We start from the raw sequence: 23,109 nt of genomic DNA, 5'->3' as shown, positions 1-23,109 counted from the left end.
GAAATATACAGATTAAAACGAAACAGATTAACAGATTAAAACGACAAGAAGTGATATTAACTCCATAAATGACCATCTGTCATTATTTTGCTTCGCCAATATGGAACTAGTGTGATAGAAAATGTCAACAGTTTCTGTACGTGCTTGACACGTACGATAAAGGGAGACACTGTAAGGGGAGGTAATTCTTGTATGACAATAGTCCCATCAGCGTTATGTTCACTACAGTGAAAATATCACCTCAACTTCAGAAACTGTGTCTTTCACATTTAAGTAAATAATAAACTGTCATCCGGCGATTACGTAGATAACATGCCGGAGTTTATTTCCATTGTAAAATATAGTCTTCACTCTGCAGGGGCCTATGGAACGAGTCACTTAGATTCAACACCTTGTTTAAAGACAATACGTCAGTCACCAAAGCTTACCTTAGACATGAGAGAAAATAAAGTAATTAGACAATAAGTACTCTGTCCGACATGTTATGTCAATATACCGTAAAAATCGGTCCTATAATGACCCGCTGTATGAATGGAAGACGCACGCGCTGGACTAATGGTGGCCTGACGGACTTGAATGGGCTGCCAGCCGAGCAAACAGTTTTACCCCGTCGGGACCACGGACAGGCCTAGAGTCAACGCGAGCTGCCGCTGACGATGTACTTATTAAGGAGTTTTTGCTTCAAACTATCGGTTCGGTTTAGTATCATGTTCAACCATTACCCACAATTTTCTCACCCCCAAAACATATTCTCTGCACAAAATGAAACACAAAAGTGATTTTAGATTTTAGATCTTAGTATTCTATACATCATATAAATAATCAATAGATTGTAATCGATCGCTCAAAACTGGCACGCATCATTGGCACTGACCCAGGTTCTATATGGCACAGGGGCGGTCGGGTAGCCTAGTGGTTCAAGCGTTCGCTCGTCACGCCGAAGACCTGGGTTCGATTTCCGACATGGGTACAATGTGTGAAGCCCATTTCTGGTGTTCCCTGCCGTGATATTGCTGTTGTGATTATTGTGTGTTGTTCTCAGTTTAACTGGTATCCAAGTAGAAATCAATACTCAAGTGACAAAAAGTTTGGAAATCCTACTTTTCATGCGAATAAAAAAGGAAATTCTATTTCACATGATAATGCCCGTCTCTGTTCTGTTGTCCCCAACAAGTACCACCTTTTCTGTATTTTGGTAAAATGCGCCCGGAATGGAACCGTTCGCTCTTGCATCACTCCATGCTTTCCTCCCGCATCATTTATTGTTTATTTGTTGTTTAACGCTGCACTCGGCAATATTCCAGCTATATGACGGCGGTCTGTAAAATAATCGAGTCTGGACCAGACAATCAAGTGACTGGCAACAGAGCATCGATCCACGCAATCGGTTGGTTGGTTAGTTGGTTTGTTGTTTAACTCCGCACTCAGCAATATTCCAGCTTTATGATGGCGGTCTGGACCAGACACTCAAGTGATTGACATCATGAGCATCGATCCACGGATTTGGGATACGATGACATGCATCAACCAAGTCAGCGAGCCCGAAAAGCATAGTCGCCTTTTACAGCAAGCATGGGTTGCTGAAGACTTATTCTACCCCGGATCTTCAGGGTCTGTCGGGGCCCCTATGTAGCACTTAATCAATCTCTTCCAGGCATGTTGTAAATACATGCTGACGGGGGGTATAATAAATACAGAGACCTGAACAAGGATATTATGTTTACCTGATTTTTCTTTTCTCTTCAACTGTTAATCTAATGGCTTTAAATATATAACATTGTCATAGTAATAAAAATATTTACATAATCTATTGTTTTATCTTTTAAGGATTATCCGGGGGGCCTTGGCTACATTATTTTTAAGGAATGGAGTGTCACTCGGACATTCCCCTCTACATAGGATACCCCTTCTCTCCACCGCTGCCCCGTGAAATCTACAAGGCAGGATAGTAAATTCGCTGTTTACGAACCTTTTGCTGCTTTTACATAATAAGTGAGCAGAATTTACTTTTTTTTCTCCGTGTGGTTTCGCGAAGCTGACGCTGGTTTCACCGTCTTACTCAACTTTAGCAATATATAACATGTAGTCCCAGAAATAAACCGATCTTATTCAAAAATGCATGTGTACAAAAATAAATAATAATATCCAAATGGAGCCCAGAACATTTCTCAATTTCAGGGTACTGCCGAGTGCTGGGGCAATCTAGACATGCCAAATCATTTTAGACTTGAGTTGGACTCCTTTTTTTATTTATTCTCTAAGGTCTGGGAGACGGACTATCGTGAAAGCATGACGCAGGAATACTAAGGCATACGTGGCAACTGTATCTCGGTAACCTATTGGTGGTCCCGCGTGAATAAGTAACACGAAAATGGGGTACGTCCACACTCGGTGTATTCCCTTTCCCACGTGATATATTGGGAATCGAACTGATCCCAATCAACTTATGATTGTAGCGCGAGCAGAGGTAATAGAAATCAACCATCATGTGATCTTTAATAAATTACATTACACAAGGGCATTGTCTAGATGTAAACACATATGTATAGGTATTGAATGGCGTCTGGAGTATAACGTTTCAAGTGTTGAAGCGATCCCCAACACCGAGATCCACGCATCTGGCGACACATGGCGACACCTGACTACAGATTAAATATCGAATTTTGGTGATACAAATGTGTGCAAGTCATAGACACGTAACCTCGACCCGGGCGAGTGTGAATGGTGTTCTAGCCCCAAATATGTACACCGCTAACGTAACTTGTAGATTTGTAACATGTGCACATGTGCCACGTACTTTCACTTTTATTCATTGGACGTCACCAGCTCCAGCGTTGATCTTCGTTTGTCCTTCAGGGGGTGGTACCTGGAATAGATTAACACCTAGGCTCTCAAATGAACATATTTTACAGATAAACACAGTTGTTAAATTATAGTTTAATAAAATATAAAAAAAGGGAGCCCAGAGAACCTTTCGCATTGGTTGTATTGGGTATACATTGTATTTGTTTCAGGGTCTGTATGACAGCCTATACCTTAAAGTACAATATGTAATTTTCTTAATTAGGCCCCAGTTTGGTTGGATACTCAAAAAGGCAGGTAATTTCTAAAAAAAAAATTATTCAGGGACATGGTGGCAAGACGTAACAAGTGTGCAGATTATATGGTGGGCACCCTACCGTCAAACATGATAGGTACATTGGGGGATTGTATGTGCGCTTCCTTCTAGTCCTTGTACCGCACGGACTTGGACAAACAAAGCGATTTCCCCCTAACGGGGCTGTAGCCGCACGAACACTCGAACACAGAATCTGTAGTGTGACGATCTGACACATAGGTAAAGCTGTATCTACCTCAGAATAAGCCCACCTGTTATTACTTTTAACACCGGACAACTCAGCTGTATTTACTTTACCGTGAACCTAGCTGTATTTGGCATACTATGAGATGTATTTACCTCACTATAAGCCCAGCTGTATTGTACCTTACTATAAGCCAAGCTGTACTGTACCTTACTATAAGCCCAGCTGTATTGTACCTTACTATAAGCCCAGCTGTATTGAACCTTACTGTAAGCCCAGCTGTAATGAGCCTTACTGTAGGCCCAGCTGTATTGAACCTTACTATAAGCCCAGCTGTATTGTACCTCACTATAAGCCCAGCTGTATTGAACCTTACTGTAAGCCCAGCTTTATTGAACCTTACTATAAGCCCAGCTGTATTGAACCTTATTATAAGCCCGGATGTATTACACCTTACTTAAGCCCAGCTGTATTTAACCTTACTTAAGCCCAGCTGTATTGAACCTTACTATAAGCCAAGCTGTATTGAACCTTACTTAAGCCGAGCAGCATTTACCTTACTATAATCCCAGCTGTATTGTACCTCACTATTGGCCCAGTTGTATTTACCTTACTATAAGCCCAGCAGTATTGTATCTTACTATAAGCCCAGCTGTATTGAACCTTACTATAAGCCCAGCTGTATTGAACCTTACTATAAGCCCATCTGTATTGTACCTCACTATAAGCCCATCTGTATTGTACCTCACTACAAGCCCATCTGTATTGTACTTACTGTAAGTCCAGCTGTATTGAACCTTACTGTAAGCCCAGCTATATTGAACCTTACTGTAAGCCCAGCTGTATTTACCTTACTATAAGCCCAGCTGTATTGTACCTCACTATAAGCCCAGCTGCATTGTACCTTACTATTAAGCCCAGCTGTATTTACCTTACTATAACCCCAGTTGTATTTACTTTACTATAAGCCCAACTGTATTGAACCTTACTATAAGCCCAGCTGTATTGTACCTCACTATTGGCCCAGTTGTATTTACCTCACTATAAGCCCAGTTGTATTGTATCTCACTATTGGCCCAGTTGTATTTACCTTACTGTAAGCCCAGCTGTATTGTACCTCACCATTGGCCCAGCTGTATTGTAACTCACCATTGGCCCAGCTGCATTGTACCTCACCATTGGCCCAGCTGTATTTACCTGACTATATGCCCACCTGTATTGTACCTTACTATTGTATAGAACATAAACAAATATCAAAAAGGAAACTGCAGTAATCTAGACTTACCAACTATTTAAGACCTGCGGGGGCTGTATTGGATATATTTGTTTCAGGGTCTTATGGCAGACTTCGCGGAGCATGGAACACGGCAACATAAAGACGTTCTCCTGCCTGACCCTTGACCCTACAAGGATATAAACCAGCTACAATTACTTGACTTAATACTAGCCTTACTCCAAGTCTATACTGAATAAACAGTCCATGGATGTGCGTAGTAATTCTATTCTTATAATATGCAGGTCGAACATAATCGGTCTTTTATGAGACAACTTGGACTAATCATGGATATAATCTAGTTATGATCTGAACTACTTATCATTTTCTAACAGACTTGTGCAAGTCTAGGTTAATCCTTTACCTGTACCATGCAATAAACTGCCCACTGCATAGACTGACATCTAGTCTCTGAAATGGACGCATTTTAAAGAGAAAAAACAGTTGTTAAATTATAGTTATAAAATATAATAAAAAGGAGCCCAGGTACTTTCTTCATTTGATACTGCAGTAATCTAGACTTGTTTGTTTTAGGGTCTGTATGACAGACGGTTCGAGCAAAGGCACAATCACTGCTTCTGTGTGCCTGTATCTGTCAGAGTACCGCATTCCTGAGAAAACATCTTTGACGGACACAGTCCAAGCAATGTAGATTGCATGTTGACGTAACGCTTAACACAAGGATTATTTACAAATTTGTAACTCTTTGATAACGCACACCGTTAAGCTGAACTTACGATGTTATGACACTGATATGTTTCGGTGCCTGTTTGAACAAATATTATTCTCTTCCGATTGTAACATTCACTCTGTTGCCAGGAAACACGTCTGATATGCGTCATCTTCTCTCGTGACAACATACGTTTTCCTATCTCCTGCTGAGCGATACTGTTTTAGTTGTCTTTACACAAAATTAGCGCGTGCTTTTGTTGAGGTAAGAAAAAAGAACTGAAATCCTACGGACCAGTAAGTAACAAAAGACAAAGATAAAACTTGACGCTTAGGATTGAGCGAGGGGTGAGGCGTGAACTTTGGGACCCCGGGAGGGTTAGGCCGGGGGGTGATGAGAGACCGGGGAGGGGAGGATTCCGATGTAATAAAACTTCGGGCACTCCTCAGCCTATTCTACACATGCTGCTGTGGCAGATCTCACAGAACCAGCTTGTGCCCCTGTTTCCTCCCATCTCCATGGAGTCACGTGCTACATAGGTAACGTGATCTACACCGAGGGGTTGTGCCGAACTTATCTTCTCTCTTCAAAAGATCTTTGGTTGGACTAAGGCGCGGGTAGTCTCCCGGAGCAGACGAGATCTCTCCCACCCTGTTCCCTCAAGCTGGACGCTACAACCCATAACCTGCACCACCTTGTCTTCAGGTGTCGTCTGCTACACACAGGTGTGTCGTCTGACACCAGCAGACGACTTTGCTAACTGTCGTCTGCTCGAGCAGGCGATAACGTCACCTGCTTTAAAGGTGTGCCGATCAAGCCTAGATCACGGAGAGTAAAGTTTGATCTCAACAAAACAAGATGTCGATGAAAAATTTAAAAGTCGATGAACTGGAGGAGAACATCGACGAAGTCAAGGAAGTTGTTGAGGACGTCTTCTCGGCGCTTGTCGCCACTGTCGTTGTCTCTTGCATCATCCTATTTGTCGTCCTCCTCCGTGTCTACATCAGATGGGGGACGGACAACCCAAGCCGCAATAGGATGGAGGGGAAGACGGTGATAATCACAGGTAGGATCACAGCACATACTTCGTACTTCTGTATTACCCATGTTAAACCACAAACCCTCACTTTTGTTCACACAGTGTCCAAGCAACGCTGTCAAATATTCACACCCTGTGTCTATCAACATAGTAATATCCTTGACAATTAGTGTAACTAAACAGCTGTTGGAAATGCAAAGGTCACACAATGTGATGAAATGATACGAACAAGTTGATGAATTGATATCAACAATACATTTAAGCTGTCAAACGGGGCTCACTTTTCTCGATTTGAAAAAAAAGAAAGAAAAGAAGCTAGATCACCCTGTGTTGTCATCTATATATAGATTCAAGTTCATTCAAGTCTGACATTAGCGCGTCACAAGTGATTATTCTTCAATCCGCCATTAACACCGTTCTGCGAGCAATACACAGCACTGATATTTAATAATGTTATATCTGCTTCTGTTATATCTGCAAATTGTTCATAATTGCTTTTGTTTCCGTCGTCGATGGCCCCGTGTTGAACACTCCCGTAGCAGACTGATTTAAAAATCTATGATGTCACAAGGTCTGTTGTTTCTCAATATCACTCAAGGACGAATCACAGCGCCCGACCCGCCTTTTGCCCAAACCGATATTTCAGCTTCATCCTGTGTGATAACTATTTTACCAGTCACATCAACAATTATCACAGTTTCCCTGGAAACAGGGAATGATCCCAGTGTGTACAATATAAGTATCTAACGAAAATATTGTTTGGTTGAAAATCACAACTAAATATGACAGGGGATTTAATCTGAAGTTTCTTACATCTGAACAAGTACACGGTCGTTTGTTAGATATAGACTAAGTCGTTAAGGGTACCGTTCTCGCTAGTTTTTATTGCAATTACAAACTATGGAATCGCTGTACAGAAATTAAACATTGAAAGAGAACGATTCAATCATAGACAAAGAGAATTAAGAAATTGTGATTATTGTCTTGGTATCATGAATTGGACGATGAGAATAATTTTGTATATGTTAGTCTAATGACTGACATGTTGTAAATTGTTCATTAAGAAATATTGGCTCAGACGAAACGTTATTAAACGTTTCAAAGGAAATGTAGATATAACGTTAGTAGAATTGGGTTAATACTTGCTTTATTGTACAAGATGAGATTAATTCATTCTCAAATTAAGAAAAGGTTGTGTTCATTCCCGGACGTCTCATTGTGAATCCTGTTATATCGCGGTCAGGGGCCATGGAATGAGTGAGTGAGTATGGTTTTACGCCGTTTTTAGCATTATTCCAGCAATATCACGGCGGGGGACACCAGAAATGAGCTTCACACATTGTACCCATGTCTGGAATCGAATCCGGGTCTTCGGCGTGACGAGCGAACGCTTTAACCACTAGGCTACCCGACCGCCCCCATGGAATGAGCCAAGTCAAATAAAGATATGCTGTTCTGTATTCCCAAATATCACCCAGCTCAGTCCCGTTAAAATGTTGATGCTAATCTCGTACAGTCATATTCCAAACACAGTTGACGTCAGCATACTGAACATGGCTAGCATACGCTCGCGGTTGCAAAAAAGTTGAACACTTTTAAGGTCAATCGGGACGTAAATCCCGATAGACCTTGAAAGTGTTCAACGTTTTAGCAATGGCGACTTCGGGTGGATGATATTAATAAACGTTATGTTTTATCATATTCGGGATGTCATGTTTCTGAGTTTCCAACATTCAATATAATTACAAAATATGCCCACCCATGAGGAGCCCCATTTGATCAGGCAGCATATATGTCCCAAGGTGACTTAACCACGTGACCAGTTGATTGTAACGGGTCAGGTGTAAATAAACAAGATAATAACATAAACACTGACACGTGGTACAATCTCGTGTTGTCTCGCTTGAACGAACGTTGGGCTGTTTCGTCCGTGTAAGCTAATATTATCAAGAGTCTAGGACACCTGGCTATTTGATATAGCTCGATTGCTCTTTCTGGCACGACGTTAGACTTGCACAGTTCTCTAAGGCAATAATTATTAGTTTAAATCATAATTCCTACATTATGTAAGTAAAATGTTGTTCCTATAAGAGACTGGATTCCTTACTGTCCACATATCTAGACTTGGCTAGGAGGATAGAAATACTACACATCCACGGACTTTTCTTTCAGTACAGCCTTGGAGCAAGGCTAGCACGATGTGTATAGCATTGAAAAATGAGACCCCAAAGGTCAAGGACATCGTTTTATGTTCGAGTCTGAATATATAAGTTACTTTAAAAGTCTAAATATAGGTTTATGGTTGTTGAAGTCAACGTTGCGAGAAATACTGTAACGCCATTGGGCATTCTGGGTGCATATTTGACTCTGAAACAAAATGTTATTTAAATGACATCTCTCTGATGTGTGAGAGTAGTTTTATATAGAACACATCGATGACCTAAAGCGGACTACGAACATTCTCCATTGCGACAGTGCTATCGGGAAGAGGCCATGATCAGCAATACGTTTCCTCCCGGTGAAACTGCGACCAATGTCGTGCTCATCATTCCCATTTGACTTTGATCAAATTTCATATTTGACATATACGCATTATTAATATGATGGTGATATGTCATGTTTGACCTGGTGATATGTCATGTATGACCCCGTATTATTTCATGTTTGACCCAGTAAATATCATGTTTGAACAAATATTATGTCATGTTTGACTCCGTTTTATGTCATGTTTGACCACGTATTTGTCACGTTTGACCCAGTATTTGTCATGTTTGACCCAATATTATGTCATGTTTGAGTCAGCAGTATGTCATGTTAGCGTCAGTATTATGTCATGTTGGAGTCAGTAGTATGTCATGTTAGAGTCAGTATTATGTCATGTTAGAGTCAGTATTATGTCATGTTAGAGTCAGTATTATATCATGTTAGAGTCAGTATTATGTCATGTTTGAACTAGTACTTATGTTTTAGGCATATATCAGTTAAAACACATATACAGTGATGTTGGATGATGGATTCCGGTTGAAGTTTAATGTTATTGTTGACGGCCATTTCGACCGTCCATAAGAATTCCTCGAATTATCTATGGAAAATAAGTGTGTTATAACTCCATTCTATGATTTATGGTAATATTCACCATAACAGATTGGAGATATGATTCACTGTGTAATCAAGGAGGATTGCCACCACGTTATAGATGGCAAAATGGCGAATACAGGCTCCAATTATAATATGCCACTCGTATATGTATGTATATTCTATACACAGTCCATTTATTTAGGGGTAGTGGGTTAGACTAATGGTCACGCCAAAGGCACGGGTTCGATTCCCTATCTTGGTTGAAAGTGTCGTTTAGGGTGTATTATGCCCTGATATTGCGGGAATATTTCTAAAAGCGGCGTAAAACGATATTCATTCACCTACATAATGTATTTTGTATATAGGCACGGCAAACACGTCAATGTGTAGCAAGCTTCGTGACGATACGCTTCATGAAGTTTAACAAAAAGCCATCTCGATATCTTATCAAATCTCGCTGAACGTGCTGCGAGATTACACAGCGTGATCACACTGTTCGTGATGGTAAATATTTATGAAGGAGGCCGATTGTTCATCCGTGTCCGAAAACAGTGATTTCGTTTTGCCATTTAAGTAAAATTTAACTACTGCATGTAAGAGTTAGTGAATATGGTTTACGCCGCTTTTAGAACTATTACAGCAACATCACGGCGGGGGACACCAGAAAAGGGAGTCATAAATTGTACACATAGGGGAAACGGAAGTGACGAGCGCCCCCACCACATTTAGAAAGTCCGTGTTTGAGCAGATGAACCAGTCACCCATGTTCAAAATGAGGCTAGATACATGCATGAAGCTTGTCACGTGACTTGGTTGATTGTCTGTCATACCCCGACAATGTAGACAGTGTTGATCATATCAATAAATGGTTTGTCTAGTCCAGACTCGACTATTTACAGGTCGCTGTGAGATAGCAAGAATATCCATGGCTCTGCAGTGACATTCAATTGCTTACTGACACGCTTTAAGTTTTAAAAATAAACATTTATCATCATAGTTTTTATATGTAGATCCCCATCCTTAGCGTTATTTGGGAAATGGAGTAGCCTCGCGGTACATGTGTCTACTTGTTACCCCAAGGATACGAGTTCGATTCCCTACATGGCTTGTGTTCCCCACCGCCAAATTGCTAGAATAAAGGTTTTAAGAACCCAAACTCATTCATGCACCACGTGATACAAAAGCGTCGTTTACCCATTCTCAATATTACCCTATAGTGTAATCCATTCCCTTCCATAGCTTCAATATGAAACGCTGACGAAAGACCGATACTAAAAATAGTCGGCCAATCAAAATGCTCTCATGTGCGAGAGAAATCCTTGGCCAAGCTATAGGGACTATAGAAAGAGTGAAGTCACTTCCGATATGAAGCTTAAGTGGCGAATTGGGCGACGATATTTCTCAGAATAGAATGGAGAATTAACACCCTGATCGTTGAGTTGCATTTAGCAGTACTCATTTAGTCCTTGTGCTGTGAAAACGACAGGATTGTCAAGAATCAACCTTTCACGCGGAGTCAAACTGTTTATAGTAGTTTCAACCCTATTCAAGGATAATACAAACATGGCGTAACGTTTTAAATGAAAATGGCTTCATGGATTCTGATATTTCATTTTCAATGGAGCGGCGTTGAAATGTTGAACTTTCTCATCAAAATTCATGTCACTATGCCACACAAACCCGTCTCACTTTAACACCGAGGCTGACATGGGAAATATGTGGAGAGGCATTTTAATCTTTAATTCCTTAGATAAGGCACATGGTTTGGGCCTCTCAACAAATTCACAGGAAATTCATCATTTCTATCGCCCATCGCATCTGGTAAACGTGAACGCCATACGTCACGTGACTCACCAGGCATTTAAATGGGTGATGTCTGGAACAGATGTAGACCCCGGTTTATCAGTCCAACGTCGCATCGTTCTGGTTGCTAGGCAACCAGTGTTGGTTCCAGTTGATGAAATTCGGCTTCTGTCATTTTAACAGTTTATGTATGCTTGGTTTTTATGATGTTTATGTTTATTTACTAACAACCTCGATTTTATCTTTAATTGGACTTGCAAGTTGAAAAGATATTATTGAAATGCGAGAAGGTACATTTATTTTTGTAAAAAGCAATACTTTCTCATACCGACCTTCAAACTAAGCTATCCGAAAACTCCCAAGCAAGTCTTTACAGTTTCGGGCAAATGACGAGATTCTTCAGTCTCCTTTGTGTTATATTTCAGAAGACAATTCAACCAGATAATCTCAAACAATATTATTTCAGAGACTAAATGTCAGTATGAGTTGAGCACGTTCTAAAGTCTCCAGGATCTCAGGATATCAGGTCGTTATGGCCTGTTTAGACTTGCACAGGTCTCTAAGGCAATAATTGCCAGCTTAATTCATAATTTCTAGATCATGTAAATAATAAGAACAAGCTGTCCCTATAAGAGACTGGAGTCCAGTCCATATATCTAGACTTGCCTATTAAGAAGATAGAAGTACTACACATGCATGGATTTATCTGTCAGTACAGCCTTGGAGCAAGGCTATGTCCAGTTATCGGGTTCTAGACTAACATCTAGTCTCTGTAATGAACATATCGTACAGAAAAAACAGTTGTTCAGTTATCTTAATAAAAATATAACAAAAGGGAGCCCAGTTACTCTCTTCATTTTCAGATGATACTGCAGTAATCTAGACTTGCCAAACATTATAGACTTGCATGGGCTGTATTTGATATATATTTGTATCAGGGTCTGTAAGACACACTAATCGGGTACCAGTTATCAACTCTCTCAAGGCTCGGAAATCTCTGTATTTAGGTGCTAATGACACGGTTAAAAAACTCCCCGTTGCCCCGAGGGCGCCCTGAAAGGTTTTTCACTGGAAAAACTCTGTTGCAATGAATATTATAACTTGTCGGAATCCAATAAAAACACCAACTTCTAAGACTGCTAGTGTCACTTCATTCTGACATTGAATCCGATAGTATGAATTCTCACTTCGCAAGACTTGATAGCAAACTTGTATTCCAAAGGGCTCACTTGAACATCATTTTGGGTGTTCTTGAAAGCATAATAGACTGAGGGGACAAATGAAAGTATACCGAGTGTGGTTTTTCGATGTAATTGTAAATTGTTGTAAACTGTTGTTATATTGGATTAACCCAATCAACCATCACTCATTCCGACAACAGTTTGTAAACAATAATCTGTGGTTCAGGACTGTGGGTCAAAATAAATTGGTTCGTTAAAGAGGAAATTATAATCACTTCCCCCCTACCATGTTTGAATGTAAATTTGAGACAAAAAAGCAAATTCATTGATTTTAACATGTCTTTGACACCCATCATCAGTTGTGAATTGTGCGAAATATATTTGTTTATTTTTAAAAGTTTAAAATAAAATTATATTTTGAAACATAAAACCATGTAGAAGTATTCTTTGAGTGCGGAGTAATGATTTTTTAAAGTGCACACGCCCCTTCAGTAATCGCAGGGTTCCCGACTAATTACTGATTACTGCGAGAAAAACGGATGCTACTCCTGTCTGCGCCGGTCTCCCTGAGACGATCTGTCAATCAAGGTGCACTGACAGGTGTTATGTACACGTGTTTTGACAGCTGGGATCTGACTAACACCTTCAGCCTTGACACAGCCACGAGCCCATGTAAACAACTTCAGGTTGGTTCATGCGCCAACAGATAGGTCTTGTAGACACATACTTTATTCAAGTCGCACCTCAGATAAAATACAAGCCAAGTACAATAAGATACGATATAATAAAAGCTGTGCCTCACCACGTGGGGTAACGAGTCTAAAATGATCAATAATATATATATATATATATATATATATATAACACAGTAAAGTTCTAACTCTCAGGCACAATATAGTAATAATTAAATGAGTGGAGTAAGATTGAACACAGTTTTAATAGGCTAGCGCTTTCAACTCGTACCACGTACGAGTCTCATCAGGCCATAACTGGTTGAAAGCGCTAGCGTATTAAAACTGTGTTCAATCCTACTCCACACCATGTATACACACATATAGTGTTTGTGTGGGGGTGTTTTTGTATGGGTATGTAGTGTGTGCAAGACGTTTGCAGATTTTGTCGGTCCGGATTTCAAATATATGTTTGAGTATAGAAGGATTGTCCTTTAAATAGTTGTAGACGTTCCCAGACGTTCCCAACTCGAAGTGGAACTGACATGTTTTTCTGGATTTACTGGTTTTGCTCAGCGGTTAGAAATAATATATATGTTGATGGCATGCGATGATCTGCTTTCCAGTTATATGTGTGGTTAAATATATGTGTTGTATATATATATACCCGTGTCCAACATCTTGATGTAAGTGGTGACATTTGCTTACATTGGATCCTTCTTTTCATAAATTAGTTTTATTAAATACTGTAATATAAATTGTTAAACGGTTCCATTTACATATCCAAGTTTAATATCACTGTCACGAGCATTAAATTTGCGTACAAGCACTGTTTGTAATCTGTCCAGAAAACCTAATGTACACGCTTACTTCACAGAAATAAAGACATAAAATCCCTCGAGCATGAATTTTATGTAAATCAAGGCATTTGTCTCTCATAAAAATAGAGTCATTCAGTGTAGTGCTGATGTTTTGTTCCGTGTATTATTGTGCAATATGCAATTTGGACATGAACCGATAAAACACGACCATCCTGTTGCCGCTAGGAGACAGATATGCTATACATGACCACTGTGACACTGTCAGGCATACTCCCTTGTTAGGCTTTAACTTCCGTGATAAACATGGAACCAATCAGGATCGAGTTTCATATCTAGGTGACCTCGACCTTATTGCTTTCTGTGACGTCCGCGCCTATGCCTTTGATATTTTTCGAATAATAAAAAATCTATCTGAAACATTCAAAATTTCGTTTATCTCTGCTTTTAGTACTCAATTTGAATTTTGTTAATGTTTATTTTGATATTCAGTTATTTAGAAATCAATGTATACTTAAAGGCAAAAGAAACTCGCTGGGTTGCTTCTTTTAAGATTTAAGTGTATTATTGTTAAGTAGGTTGGAAATGGACCCGATAGTCTTTCCGAAAGATTGTATTCGTAAAAGAATAAGATTCATACAAATTCATATTCTCTCTAGCACTTGGCACTGTTCCATACCCAACTGTTACATTCCTCCAAAATATATTTTGAAATATTCTGAAAAGGGTCATAAATATGAAATACCTGTCCGATAAATATTCAAATGAGTTCACCTATGAGGAACTACTTATGATAAGTTCCACCTATTGAAATGACTGGAAATGATATTGCCCAAAGATGCAAAAGCGTTGAGACCGACGTTTCCTTAAATGGCAACCCTTAAGCAAACAATCATGCAAATCGTGTTGCTTTTGCTTAATTTGGCGGTTCTCTCAGACATTTTATTCCTACACAAGTTCCTTCAGTGAATGTGACTATGGCTCAAACGTTTAAGAATGATTTACAATGTAAAGGAAAGATAAAGATATTTATTGTGTAAAATTCCATGGCAAAAGAGTGGCAATAACCTACGAACTGCATATACATGAAAACTATGTATATTCAAACGATGTCATTTTGAAACAAATGTAATTTGTAATGATATGGAAACAACATGAGCAAAATTATATAATACAGTAAACTATGGTTATAACAAACACGCTTATAACGAACTGACCGATATAACGAACTCATTTTTAGTCTCGACCATTTGTTGTATAAATGCTGTTTATATGCTTAAAACGAACTACGGTTATTACGAATTAAAAATTAGTGGTCCCTTCGAGTTCGTTATAACCGTTGTTTAAACCGTATATAGACGTCTTTGCCCTCGCCAAAGGCTCGCATTATCCATTTTCATTCCTCATATGTAATGGTCAGGAGACCAAACACACAGAGCTTATAATCGCGATGTACTTTTGTCTTTGAGTTCAGCTCTCTGCGTTCTGCTGGTGATGTATGGTGTATATATATCGGTGCCACGAATCCTAAACTCACTGGCGGATATGTTATTCTCGCCTCGTGAATCTATATATAGAACCCCAGGCTGGCCTAGACTTATCGGGAAAGCGGCGAAGATCAGGAATGCCACCAGATGGCGCTCATACTCAAAGGTCAAGTGAGATCACCGAGGAAAGGCGATATCTGTCGAATTGTTCTTTGGCTGCGAGTCTAACTTCTATTACATCTGGTCTAAAATGGTTTTAAGATTGTTTTTTAAACTGTAAAGCATCCTAAGGTAAATTTAGGAAAAATATGGAAAAAATGGGGACCTTTTATTTATGATTTGATTTAAAGATAACGATGAAAACTTTTGCAGTCAAAGTTGTTGTAAGTTAGGGCCTGTGCATTGTCGTAGGCTCTAGCTGGCTGTAGAGAATTGTGCCCCTTAGCCGTATCAGGATCCGTTGATCGATAGCCGAAAAAAGCATGCACTGATTAAGTAGTATGGTCATATTTTCACATGGGGAAAACAAATACAGAAGTACTGTATTACCCTAACAGTCGGAACAGAGGTTTCGGCAGGAAACAGATGGTGAAAAGAATCCGTATCTATAAAAAAATTAGATTTCGCAGCGCCACTCTAGACTTAAATTGTCTGATCTTGAGAAGGTAACAGACACTAACCTTAAAGATTGAGTGAGGGAGTGAGTATGGTTTTATGCCGCTTTCAGCAAGATTCCAGTAATATCACGGCGGGATGACACCAGAAATGGGCTTCACACATTGTACCAGGTTGGGAATCGAACCCGGGTTTTAGGCGCGCAAGCGAACGCTTTAACCACTAGGCTACCCGACCGATCCGATCTCTCCACTATGACACCACAGCTACAACTCGGCCTCTGGCTGGCTTTATAAGATGCACACGCGCTGGTTGTGGGGTCAGGACAGCTTTTTAAATAACAATGAAACCACATATGATCCTTTTTTGGTGTAACTGTACTTTGTAAGAGTATTAAACTTGTTTAGAAAAATCGGCCCGTGAAAATCCGGGATAGAATACGTCTTCAGCAACCCATGCTTGCCGTAAACGGCGACTATGCTTGTCGTAAGAGGCGACTAACGGAATCGGGTGGTAAGGCTCGCTGACTTGGTTGAAGCGTGTCATCGATCCCAATTGCGTGGATCGATGCTCATGATGTCAATCACTGGATTGTCTGGTCCAGACTCGATTATTTACAGACCGCCGTCATATAACTCGAATATTGCTATTGAGGCGTAATGTTGGAGTGCGGCGTAAAACAAAAAAACAACTTACACACAGTCACCTCCCACATATGTCATCTAGATTCCCACAGTTTGAATTTAGCGGCTTTTAACCAGACATTAAGGCAACGATTCCGGGTTTTCATATCCAGCTGTTTCTACGTGGTATTCACAGCGAATATTATATTTTAATACTGCATAACATGTGTGTTTTCGCTGATATGGTGTGCTTAATACAGCCAGTGATTTTTCATTCTCAACTACAATCGGCACTCGTGACCATTCGTGACCATTCCAAGAAAATCATTCGATCGGGTTACGGAAGATACGAATGGTGACGAAAGCGCCAATCAGCATGTGCTACAGACGTGAATGAAGCGGTACGAACATACCCGAGTAATCCCGAGTAATCCCGAGAAATCCCGAACACGCATGAATGGCATGTCTGGCATTCCTCCTGTCATATCAATACGACAGGAAATCGCTTGTTTTGATCAAGTAAGCGACATCGGGCTTACACGCCACATACCCTCAAGATGATGTATTTACCTGAACGAATACGTGAAAACACTTGACATATAACTGCGGAATATAAACAGAGATGGTTTATTTATTTTCCGCTTCGTGAGAGTCAACTGTGTCGCAGTAATTGAGACCGGGGGCTTTTGTGTTCATAAAACATTCATCAAGATACCTCCGCTCGACTTCCTAACTGCGCTTTCCCGTCGTCTGAACACCGTGTCTCCTCATAAGCATCCGGAAGTCGTAGGGCTTGGGTTGGTTTTCAGATGAGACGCGGATTGATTTTTGCATTTGAATGAATATACATAAAGAGTATTAACAATATATGTTCAAGTCTTTGAAAGGCCTTTAGAAGTGATGCACATGGGAAGAGAATTTACGGATGTCCACTTCTTTATTATGAGGAACACAACGTTTCGGAGTATATACTTACTCCTTCATCAGGTCATGTAGACTAACATTTAGTCTCTGAAATCTTATATTACACAATATCCTTCTTGACTCTAAAAATAAAAAAATTCCCTATGCTGATTAGACTTGCTTTTGTATGCATTTCTAGATTATTATTTTTTCATAAAATAAATATATTCCACGGTCATGGTGCAGGACTACAGGTCATGCTGTGTTCCTCATAATAAAGAATTTGTCATCCATAAAAATTCTCTTCCAGTATATGTTCATATTTCATATCTGCGGGCGTTTTTCAGTAATTGTATAGCCAGAAGGATTGAAATATTGTAATAATGTCCTGTATTTGACATCTGTATTAAAGTTTTAAAAAAAAATGTTCTTACGCCGTGATTAGTCCAGAATCAGAAAGAAGGGCCATGCTCAATTGTAATAACGTTGTAATTTGTGCATCTTCCCGAGGCAAGGGGCTTCACTGACTATAACAGTCCAGTTTTCACCCTTGCCGAACTAGGCTGGAATCTCTGGGCTCGATCGTAGCGCCACCAGTGCCCATTACGAGTAATGTCCCTTCTATGTCCCTTCTAATGACGAATCAGATTCCACCTCTCATATCACTTGCGTTTACTTCAAACAAAATGGCGGCGCCCAGTCTAGACGATCTGACCGATAATCAAAATCTATATTGTGATAAAACAGGTCTTACTTTGGAGAGTGCCTCAAATCACGTGTGCACTTGATCAAAAACATAAAACGATATACAAAATATATATTGACGCCATGTTGGCGGTACACAAACTTTGCAAGTCCTGCAATCGCAGTTGACGATCCGGATGTCGATTTCGTATTGCGATTTTGATTGGACAATGCATAGACTCGTTAGTCCAGCCAAACTATGACTCCATAATTCTAATAATAATGGGAGACAGTGGAACTATCAACTGTTATATTGAAATACCGCCTGCTATGTCAGCTGGCAGACATATTGGTGTTTGAATGACTTGACTCAAACATGACTGCCAATCTGCCCAGGGTTTCCAGGCAGTTTATTACGCACAGTTTAGTACAGTACAGTTTAGTACAGTACAGTTTAGTACAGCACAGTTTAGTACAGTACAGTTTAGTACAGTACAGTTTAGTACAGTACAGTTCAGTACAGTACAGTTTAGTACAGTACAGTTTAGTACAGTACAGTTTAGTACAGTACAGTTGTAACAGATACATACAACACTTTCTCAATGGATTCAAAATATTTTATGTCCCATATTTCCGAGCCGTATAACAAAATGGGTAGAATATAAATATCGAATTTGCTGTGGAAAATTAGATATATTTGTTTTCCTTGAATAATTTATAAACAGGAAACATTGCCTTAGATGCCTGAAGCGCTAAAGTCTTACGAAATCTTGTACCAATTTAGTCTCCAGGACATTAATAGTCCTAAAAACTTATAATGACTTGCAACTTTTTAAATGTTTATCACCATATATCAAATTTTCATGCCTCGATACAACTCCTCGATTTCTAAAAACAATAACATTGGTTTTCTCAAGGTTTACTTCGAAACCCCACTTAATACAAAAGGTCTGCAATGCATTAAGCAAGTCTGCCACATAGTAGGACAAGAGCTACATCATCCGCGAACAGCAATGACATAATATCTATAATGTCTAGTGTCACAAACACACCATGATGACATTCTTTGTAAATTTCAGAAACAAGTTCGTTCTTTAATTGTTTTAATAAGACTGGGCTTGAGATGCAACCTTGACGAACACCACTTGAAGAAGTAAAACAAGGAGTTATACCCGAGTCAGTTTTAATACATGCTTTGACTGAGGAAAACATATTCTTAAGAACCATTGACAGTTTTCCACGACACCCTTTAGTGATCAATAGGTACAGCATTTTTTTATCCACGTAATCAAAAGCTTTGCAGAAATTAACAAAGGCGCAATAAAAACGACCTTTAGGTTTACATAAATATTTGGAGCAAAGTGACTGTAGAACAAAGATATTGTCAACTGTAGAATACCCAGAGCGAAACCCTGCTTTAGCTTCAGATAACATATCATTTACTTCAAGCCAAATTCTAAGTCGTTTTTCAACAATAAATGCAAATAGTTTTCACATGACATTCAAAACAGATACACCTCTGTAACAGAGCCTGATTTGTATAAAGCCATTATCATTCCAATATTCCATGCATCAGGGAAAATACCCGTATCAAGGATTTTGTTGAATAAAAGCAACAAATACGGTATTAGAAAATTTCCTGATATTTTGGAGATTCTCCATCAACGCCTGAAGCTGTACCATTTTTAAGACTTTTTAATGCTTCACTCACTTCATGTTCTGTGATCTCATCAGTTAACAATTCTTCCGTGAATGGAAGATCAGTACATTCATCACACATATGAGTATCTAAAAGATCAGATAGTAATAGATCAATTCTTTTTGGGTCGTCATGCATATCGGATTCTATAAACTCTGAAAATAGTCTTTTTTTCCCATTATCGACGTCTTGCAACCAGTTAATCAGACTGCGGGCCACGTTCACATAAATTTGTTCTATTCCAGTCTATTTTCACCACCTCCGTCGCACGTTTTTCCTGCGGCATTTATCTCGTAGTTTGATAGGGCGCTTTTTTTGGCGTCGTATCATTCCCATCAGACCCGAAACGCTGTTGGATAAAAGCTGAAAATATAATACCTTGTACAATAGAGGATGGGTGAGCGTGGAATTACACACGAACATAAGTATTGATGATGCAAATTAACTGTTACTGATGTTGTTCCCACCGTTACCATAGTCACGAGCAATCATTGTTATCATTAAATTTAAAAATTGTGAAGTAACTATCCACGACGGTTATTCCCCTACCAGCAGACACGTCCATTCATCAGCTTCTGTATACTAATTGCTTGTTTTCAACAAAACTACCTCTTTACATGTTTGTTACGACAATTTGAGCGATGAATATCCATTAACGGTATCCGGCAAAAACTAGAAAAATGAAAGTGTTATGTATATTTTTAAAATACACAATTTATTTTGTCATCTTTAAGCGCCAAAACACGTCTCTCCTCAAGTTTCAGTGCACGTCACACACACGTGGTGACGATGTTATACAATTTCAGTTGAAAACACTTATCTCTTGTAGAAATATTGACAACTTCAAATAATTGTTTGTTTTCTTCTCCGTTGAAATAAGAGAGGAGTTATTTTTGGGTACGAGCCATTCATCGCGCGGAGAGCTGAAGCCACGAGTCTTGGTGCTGAGGGGGAATACCGTTAAGATAATGTGTTTTGGCTTTAAGCTATGTAGACAAGTGAATGTTGTTTTAGCACTATTCCAGCTGTATCATGATGCCATGTCAATAATCGAGCCCGGGTCTCGCAAACCGGGGGTTGAGCGCATGAGCACCTTTCTACGCCGTCGGTGACACACCATCAGCAACCCGATCCTTACCACCCGGCGTTAACGATAGACACGGGGCACCAGGGTCCCATTCTACCTGGGAATATCCAGAAGATGAATTTGTTAAATGGAACCATATTTTTAAATATATTCACTCTGTATATTATTCATTAATAGAAACAAAATATTGCTAAAAACATAAAATTAAAACCCAAATTCTGTCCAATCTCATTTTTAATTTCGATTTAATACCACTCTCTCAGTATTTGACAAACGCTCTATTAGAAATCATCCCCGAGTGAACCGTGAACGAACTTTTAAGCTTTTGTTTGAGCTAAATAGATCTTTCCAAAATATTTCGGCTTCGGTGTCAAATACGTGGCTTTAGATATGTATGTCAGTGCAAAGTGAGTGAGTGAGCAACAGTCAGTCCAACTACCATTGACGGAAGTCATGTACACCGATCCGCGTAGAGACACAATCAGCAGCCAAGTCGTCGAGCCTAGCCATCCGATCTAAATCTTAGGGACCCATTCTGACTCAGAATCCAGGCAGCGGTTGTGTAGCGGTAATGAGGGGTGCTGTTCCAGAGGCCGCCTCCCCCCCCCCCCCCCCCCCCCCTACACACACACACACACACACACACACCCCTGACCTGCACGTGCATGTGCATGTCTGCACCGGATTTTCTTATAATATACTTAGGGGTGTTGAAAAGACTGGGGGCTGTTTTAGGGCAGTATCTTTGCGCATAAACGTGTTGCTTTTATCAAGTGGGGAACACAGTTTTTATAAGGTCATCCGACAATGTTGGCGACACCAGTTGCGTTTTGGCGATTTCGTCATCACCAGCTGTTTAATAACTGATTGCCACAAGCAGGGATTATTACACTGTTTGTTTGTTGTTTAACGCCACACTCAGCAATATTCCAGCTATATGACAGCGGTCTGTAAATAATCGAGTCTGGACCAGACAATCCAGTGTTTGACATCATGAGCATCGATCCACGCAATTGGGATATGATGACTGGCATCAGCCAAGTCAACGAGCCTGACCACCCGATCCCGTTAGTCGCCTCCTACGGCAAGCATAGTTACCTTTTACAGCAAGCATGGGTTGCTGAAGACCTATTCTACCCTGGATCTTCACGGGTCATCGTGTCTCTGACAGAAGTCTAACTCAGCATTCTTAATCAAATTGAAGGTCAAGGTCACCCATCCTCAGCGACCGACATCATTATATTTTATTACCTATTCTAACTTAAGTTATTTTATTATTTGATTTTATTTTATGATCGGCCCACCTGAAGATGAGTGTCCCCATGCCCCACGTCGATGAAGGGGCTGATGGCGTGTTATCCCGCCCCGACGGCGTGGAGCGCGGCTCATGATTTCAAAGACTGATCCAGACTCAATATATGCAGACCGCCGTGATATTGCTTGAATACTTATTGCTAAGAACGTATTATATGCCCACTCATCCACTTCCTCACTCACCCCACTCCCGTTCCACTGCTGAGGGGGCGGTCGGGTAGCCTAGTGGTTAAAGCGTTCGCTCGTCACGCCGAAGACCCGGGTTCGATTCCCGACATGGGTACATTGTGTGAAGCCCATTTCTGGTGTACCCCGCCGTGATATTGCTGGAATATTACTAAAAGCGGCGTAAAACCATACTCACTCACTCCACTGCTGAGTCGTTTCTGGTGTGTTAGTTTTTACCACATCTCATGTCTGGTGTTAAAACACGTCTGACTTTACAATCCTGTGTTTGATCCATCGCTCGTGTTCAAGGTCGACAAAACGCAGCCATGTTTTTAATCATCTGCGATTCACATGTGTTTCGAGTTGCAGACGACACATATCGTCTGCTTCCGTTACACGACATAACAGGTTCGCGGGATGTAGCGAACCAAGGGGCCCCGGTTCACCCGTCCAGACGTAAAGAGGGTTTTGAACTTCTTTTGAAACAGAAGATGGAGTACCCGATGACTTATAGGAAATTAAATGAAGTCAAGATTGACAAATAAACACAGATGTTGCAAAGGCGGCTATGAGCGCAGTGTTGTCAACTTGAGACAGGGCCCAGTCTTAAAACAAAAAGCGCGGCCGGTTCAGATCAACCAAGTACTAATAATTGACACAATTAAGGATTTAAACATAAGCCATAAATGTCGAT

General features: G+C 40.1%; 1 protein-coding gene across 1 annotated transcript in view; it reads left to right on the top strand.

Annotated features, from left to right (window-relative positions):
• The first annotated feature begins 5,785 nt into the window (after positions 1-5,785).
• Positions 5,786-23,109, top strand: part of LOC139456111 (retinol dehydrogenase 12-like) — a 46,241-nt gene continuing 28,917 nt past the window's right edge. The window contains exon 1 of the mRNA XM_071237643.1: positions 5,786-6,311. Within this exon, the coding sequence (XP_071093744.1) occupies positions 6,104-6,311 (208 nt within the window). The 5' untranslated portion in view covers positions 5,786-6,103. The remainder of the gene's footprint in view (positions 6,312-23,109) is intronic.

Source organism: Haliotis cracherodii, unplaced genomic scaffold, assembly GCF_022045235.1.
Source record: "Haliotis cracherodii isolate W230 unplaced genomic scaffold, xgHalCrac1.p SCAF_11, whole genome shotgun sequence".
NCBI classification, from domain to species: Eukaryota; Metazoa; Mollusca; class Gastropoda; order Lepetellida; family Haliotidae; genus Haliotis; species Haliotis cracherodii.
The sequence above is the reverse complement of the archived record's forward strand: the minus strand, read 5'-3'. Positions and strand labels throughout refer to the sequence as shown.